This window comes from Leptonotus elevatus, chromosome 14, assembly GCF_054856555.1.
Source record: "Leptonotus elevatus isolate MCC_2025b chromosome 14, RoL_Lele_1.0, whole genome shotgun sequence".
NCBI classification, from domain to species: Eukaryota; Metazoa; Chordata; class Actinopteri; order Syngnathiformes; family Syngnathidae; genus Leptonotus; species Leptonotus elevatus.
The window spans coordinates 12,583,473-12,590,752 of NC_141252.1; the positions used below are offsets into that span (position 1 = coordinate 12,583,473).

Consider the following 7,280-nt stretch of genomic DNA (forward strand, 5'->3'; position numbering starts at 1 on the left):
GTTGCGTCTATATTAGGGGTGGGAATCTTTGAATGTCTCATGATTCGATTCGATTCCGATTTTTGGGCCTGCAATTCGATTCAGAATCGATTTTCGATTCGGAACGGTTTTTGATTGAAAATGATTTGATTGACAATGATTTTTGCTTCAATCTATAGATGTGCAAGGAATTGTAATGATCGACTCCAGTCTGACTTGCTAATGCTAATTAGCGCGCTACTCACAGCACTTTTATCACTCAAAAGAACGGCTCCACACTGCAAAAAAACTACTTTTATTGGAATAACTTGATTGTGACTTTTTCCTTCTACTCTCTAATGTGGCTACAACTTAACAGTGTATTAGACCGAGTGGAATCAGACTGCCCCTAAGTGGCCAAATCGGGTACAACATGAACAGCGCTCCAAATAAAAAGGCACACACAGACAAAGGCAAGAAAAAAATAATTAAAATATTTAATATTTATTATTATTATTATTATTTATTATATATATATATTTAAAATTTTAAATAATTTAAATAAAATCGATTTGGGGACATTTAAAATCGATTCTGAATCATAAATGAATAATAAATGAGAATCGATTTTTTTTTGGGCACACCCCTAGTTCATTATATCATCATATATCATATATTAAAAAAAACTCACAAAATGAAGTGAAATTAGGTTTAATTCGATAATTTCCCGCAGTACACCTGATGATTTCTCATAACACTACCACACACTGGTTGGAAATGACAATATGGTATGAAACACAAGAATGGATTTTTGTGTGCAGATGGCTTACGTGATGTGCTTTCATAACAAAGTATGTCAATTTGACTAATTTTTACTACACCTGAAGAAGATTTTTCTGTGAAAATTTGGGGTATTTGAGGTTCTGCTGTACTTCACAAGCTTTATTTGGAAGGCCAGCGAATGTACTAAATGGACAGTAACCTAATGGAGCCCCGCTCATGGTGAAAAATGTCTGTGATGCCCCGATCCCAGCCCGCTTCAGCTTCAACTGCTTTTTCAACATCTTGTCCTCGTTAAAAGCATCTTTGGGGCCAATTACAGCAGTGGGAGTTAGCTGATTAGCTGCCTCATCTGCCATGAGCCTATCCTCTTTAATTACAATGCTTCATCCATTAACAGGGCTTCATCAGCTGGGGGGGACAATATTAGCAGGCACAACTGGGGGAAGGCAGGAAGAGGAAGAAGAAATAAAGACAGAAAGAAGGACAACAAGGAGAAAGTGTTACTAATGTCAATCATAATCCCCCCCAAAAAAATTTGGCTAATAAAAGACGATTCGGGGTCTTGAGCACACTTATTTTTTATTGGGAATTCTGCTTTAAATCAATTGTGGCCTGCAATACATTTTTGTAGTGGCACTTAAGTTGTTGTTTTTTATGAGAAAATGTGCTGCTCAGGACATCAAATTAATGTGCTGAAAATAACCGTGGAGGAAGTGTACATATAAGGAGAGAGAACATAAAATATGTTATAGACACGTTCAATAAACTGGGTAAAAAAAAAAAAGACCTCCATGTAGTGGGTTTAAATATATTACAAATAATAAAGTAAAGTCAGATGCTCTTACTAAGCAAATATATCTTCCAGGCATGTAGGATGTCTGTTAACTGCAACACACCAGGTATTCCCATATTTAAGACACAACACACCACAGGATATATTGTGGTTTTAAAAGGTCTACACACCCCTGTTTAAATACCACGATTGTGTGATATAAAAAATTAATACTTTTCCCACCGTTAATGTGACCTATAATTTGAGTCAATTGATTTTTTTTAATACACCATTTCAAGAGAGGAAATAAAAATAAACAACTCTAACCAATAGGGGTGTGAATTGCCTAATAACTGGCGATTCGATTCGTATCACGATTCATAGGTTTACGATTCAATTCGATACCGATTAATCCCGATATGAATCTATAAATTGATTATTGCGATTTTTTAAACTCAAATTTGGAAAATACTCATCAGTAAACGTGTACATGTACACTGTAAGATTTGTATGAAAATTTATTTATTATCTGAAAATTCAGGTTGCAGTCTGTTTCATGTTTGAACAGCACTGAAAAATATTAAGGCTTAATGTGCCATTAATATAACATTCTTCCATGCTAATAATGTGTAAATCCTAACCCTAAGTAAGACGTTTTGTTGAATATTCCCATAGAAAATTGATGTTTGAAAATCGATTTGGCCGCATATTGAATCGATTCGAGAATTGTGCGCTGTAATATCGCGATATATTGCCGAATGGACTTTTTCTAACACTCCTAGTCAGCACACGTCACTATTATTAAAAGTACCTCTCTTAATTTCTCTAGAAGGCTTTTCTTGAAGAAAAAAAATGTCAACCATGGCTCCATTAGACCAACACAAAATTTTACAATCAAATGTAGGAAAATTTGTTATTATGGTCCCATGAAACCAAGGTTGAACCTTTGGCTACATTGTAGCCAAAATTATGTTATCACAAACAACACTGCTTAAGATCACCAAACAATGACGCATTATAGTGCCAACATCTTGCTTAAGAGTGTTTTGTTTTTTTAACTTTGTCTCACCAATAATCAGTGGAAGGTTAACTCTTCCTTGAGGACATTGTGATCTAATGCTTGTTGATATACATGGGTACAAAAGTAAATACGTATGTGCACACTACTATTATAAAACTGGCCAATCATAGACTCTAACGTGCCAGCTACCGCAGCATTCATCAGTTGACAGAAGTGACAACAAAATGGAAGCACAAGATGAAGAATGCAAATCTCATATGTCAATGCAGTGGCATTACAAGCCATGATCAAATCCACAGAAATGTGATCTGGGATGAGCCACTTACCTTCTTTGTGATCAACAACGTGACAGACAGCTGTGGTCAAGGAGGAGGCCAAATAACTGCCCATCAGCTGACATCTGTCTTCATTGAAGCCCCCCCCCTCCCCACAGACTAAATGTACCGGCCACAAAAATGTTGCATCCCTCTGAGCAATCAACAGACCTCACAGAACCAGTCTACAGTACTTCTTAATTCTGGCCCCAAAACAACCACTAAGTTCTTCCAGTATAATTGTCTGTAAAAGAGGACTTTTTTTCCAATTAAGAAATTGACTGCTTCCCTTATTTTGGCAACAATAATGATTTGCCATCGAGCTTGTGGATTTTATATGTTGGATGTTTGGAGGGGAGATGATGAACAAGGGGCCGACAGTAAGATGGTGAACCACTTTGGAATGTAGAATAAGATGAAGAGGAAATGGAGAGAGAGAAAGGCAATTTGCGACCCTAGTGAGCATAAACCGTACAGATAATGAATGAATGAAAGGATGTTCAGCAAATGTCAAATCAGCCACACATTTACATTCGAATATAAAATTACTACATTATCTTTGGAGATGATTTCAGAGATCACGTCCGTCAATGTCTAACTTTATTTTATTCCCTTCAATTTGACGTTACGACTAAAACTCGTACAGTGTCGCCACCTAGCGCCCTTCTGAAAGAAACACGTGCGATACATGCTCTGTTTGGCGTTTTAATTTTGTTCTTAAGACCCTATTTTTTTCCTGAATTGCTTGAAAGGCAAATTGTTGACACGAAAATAATGTATGCATTCATTCAGCCATGCAGACAAAAGAACACTGAATACACGCTCCATGACTTGTAGTTCACTGCTTACATACATGAAATATGAAATGGTTATGCTCTCCTTTTTTACGTGGGATTTTCCAGATTTGTAAGCAAATAAATACTGTGTATATATAATACAACATTATTATTATTACACGTAGCTCCCTTTAGTAAAACGCATCAACTGGTTAGCTAGCTTATGCAGTACGTACCTCCTTCGTTGTAGCAGTGTTTCCAATTCCAAGCAAACCATAAAGATCCAGTTTTAGAATATCCTTTGCCTTTCCAGACATTTCTTCTCACTGTAAGTTTTCGTACAAATGTCAGATATCATTAAAAGCTATAGAAAACGACGCCCAGTGGACTGTTTGGAGGAATGTTTGTTGTGCCTGGCGACTACTAATGACGTAAGACCAGCAAAGCACCCTGGGAAATGTTGTTTTAAGTATTTGCTACGTCGCTCCAAGTGTAACGCCCTATTGTCTTAAGTTCTTCAAACATTAATTACATTTCACATTCATAATCACTGAAAAAAAGCATATAGTAATATATAATACAGTAATATAGTAGTTATCGTTCCTTACCAACACTTGACTAGAAATGTAATAACTATTTATAACTTTTTCAAGGGGAGACAAGAATAAACAAAAAAATGCACCCGACATGACTGCCTTTTTTAAGGGAGTGAGAAGTACAATTTTACAAGTACAATACGAACGGTAGATAAAGTAAAACAGCGTGGGAATTCTACACGCGTCTTTAAAATTGGTAGTTTGTCGCTCTCTAGTGGACACAGCATACAATTACATTGACTGTAAATCAAATGAGTAAGAACTGAAATGTCTGTTTTAGAATATATGTCACTTCAGATTAGTAATGTGAGAAGCCAGTTGTCTTATTCACAGAATAACTACCAGTACTGGAGAAAAAATGCATGCGTAATGGATCCTCATCTGCCTCATCAGGCTTTTATTGTACTGTACTGTCGATCAATTTTATGTACCACTGATCCCTTTCAGGGTCACAGAGAGCTGGATTATATCCCAGAAAAATGAAGACTACACCCTGGATTAATCAGATGTATAAAACAATAAGGTACAATCTTATATGATGTACACACAGACACATCACATACAGGCGCCACGTAAGCACATGCTCCTCAAAAGTTTGGTTAGAATTCAAAATTGTGGCTTCGGCCTTCTTGTGTGTTGCTGGCATGTTCTCCCCATGCTTGCGTGGGTCTTCTCATGATCCTCTGGTTTCATCCCATATTCCTAAAACATGCATGCTCATCTAAATTGTCCTCTGGTCTACTCCACACCTTGCGTTGTGAGGATAAGTGGTACGGTAAATGGATGGATCATCTCAACGAAATTATTCCTACTTGCATTGCAGCAGTCTAAAATGATAAAACATCAAGTATTGCACACATCTTTATCCACAATCATTTTAAAATAATCTGATATGGATTAAAAATCATGAAAACAATTGTTGAAGTTGAATTTTTCTTCAGCAATTCTGTGGCACTATGACTCGGCTTAATGGCCTAGATAATCCATTATTGCAACATTTCCTGTAAGCAGCAGGATCTGTCCTGATCTGACTCAGCAAACATGCCCTGACTCGGGTTGGAGGAGCGCTTCGTTTTCTAAAAGCTACTTGGCGAAAGAAAGATGGCGAAGGAGCTCTTTGCATTCACTGAACAAAATCACACTGTGCCTCTTTTTAATGGTTGGCAACATTTGTGATCACCTGTATCCATCAATGCATCCAATTACCATTGAGACGAGACAAACCCTTTTGCATGCATTTCTGTTGATTTAAGTTTACAACTAAAGTGTACATTTACTTAGCTGTTTAAGTTCTTACGTTGCCAGGATAAACCCAAGTGTACATAAGGTGGAAGAGTTGTCTCAGCTGTTAAGTTGATGGTGTTTGCAGACACCGAATAAAACCATGCCCAGACCTGAATTGCAGCAATTGCGCATTTGTTTTAAACTTGTGATTTATCAGTGCCTTCTAATAATCGCCCCTTGTTCCTCCAGATGAGTAAACACTCTCACTGATAACAATGTATGCTCCAGCTGCACAGTGAGACATGTACTTTCCCTGCAAGGGTTCAAATTGAAGCATCTTCAATCATCAGTTTCGACTAATAATGGGACACGGGAAAAATATCAGTAGAATATGTTTGTGATTTTGCCCAATTCTCAATTCTTTCAGCAGCATCCAGGTTTTGCATTGTGCAAAACTGCTGTACATTCTTGACCAAACACTCACAAGCTTACACTATTAACACTGATAACATTGCCATCTTGCTTACCTTCACTGTTGCCAGAGGGGAAATTAAAGCATAGCTTCTCCCTTGGCATGCTCGCTTGGCAGCCTTGTCTTATTTCTCTTCAGACAAGATTGGTCTAGACCACAGGTCATTCCAGGATTCGTAGGAATGCTGAGCTCTATGTTAGGCACATTTTCACTGTTTTTTTTTTACATTTTAACACAATTTCCTCCCCAGATTTATGAAAAAGAAGGACATTTTATGGGAAAGTCTGTGACTAAACTGTCACTCAACTAAAAAGACCAAAAATCAACCATGGACTTATTTTTGGGCCTTAAACGTATTTCATAACATGTAAACATAACATGACTTTAGCAGAAATTTACTCTTGAAAATATTTACTAGGTGCTAATAAAACCCTCTTTGCTACTCCCTTTCTCTCCGTGTCCGGGTAGGAGTAATATATATCCAGCCCAGGAAATAGTGGTTGAGAGGCTCCCGGTGCGTGACCGATGGGCGGAAATTGATTGTTCCTCCTGCTGCATGGCGGGGCCCCAAATACTAACCAATGTATGATGATTTTACTTTAGGTCTCATCATTATCGTCTTAGCTTAGCATAAAAACGTGCTGCACTTGCCTGACGCTGACTTGTTAACAAACTTCTGTCCAGATCGAAATCCAACCACCAAGGATATTTGCAGAACTGGGCAAAACCGTCGTTACATTGGCCCGTCGTTACGGATTCGGTGAGTGCTTTATGACACAAAGCATTGAAAAATACACAGACTGAGCACCGTCTGAAGCAGGTTTACATCCGTCAATACAGACGGTTTCTTCTCAGTTTGTGTATTTTGACAAGGTTATGCGTCATAAAGCACTCGCCGAAAGGTGGGCATTTAGTCAATGACGGACCGATGTAATGAAGGTTTTCCACAGAACTGTTTATTTTTAGTTTCACAAAATGGATATGTCTGAGCCATAAAGACATCTGATATATTTACTTTGTACTCCTTTACTTTGTCAAAATACTCAGAGAGCAGCAGAGTTGGAGTTGCAAGATATCCCTTGCATGGTCTTATTAAAGAGAATTGTTTGATGTTGTAGGCTATAAAAATGATTTATGGCAAATATCGTAAAGTGTATATTTTCAGTTGTTTTATTTAGCATTTTTATAGTTAGTTTAAAATGTTAGCAAAGCCATGGGAACTTTTTTTGATAGCATAAAAGCCTGAGACAATGCTAGGCTAGCTGTAACCTTTGTTGTCAAAACGGGTATTGTATATATTGACATTTTACTTTAAGTCTATGCTTGTTTTAAGTAACTAAAGAACCAGTAACTTTTACCGGAGT

General features: G+C 37.4%; 1 protein-coding gene across 3 annotated transcripts in view; it reads right to left on the bottom strand.

Annotated features, from left to right (window-relative positions):
* Positions 1-4,052, bottom strand: part of dnajc17 (DnaJ (Hsp40) homolog, subfamily C, member 17) — a 32,613-nt gene extending 28,561 nt beyond the window's left edge. For all 3 annotated transcript variants that reach the window (XR_015097070.1, XM_086094664.1, XM_086094665.1), the window contains exon 1: positions 3,861-4,052. Coding sequence is in view for 2 of the 3 variants with exons in the window: in XM_086094664.1 (XP_085950790.1) it covers positions 3,861-3,941 (81 nt within the window). In the remaining variant the exon portion in view is untranslated. The remainder of the gene's footprint in view (positions 1-3,860) is intronic.
* Between the last annotated feature and the right edge of the window lie 3,228 nt (positions 4,053-7,280).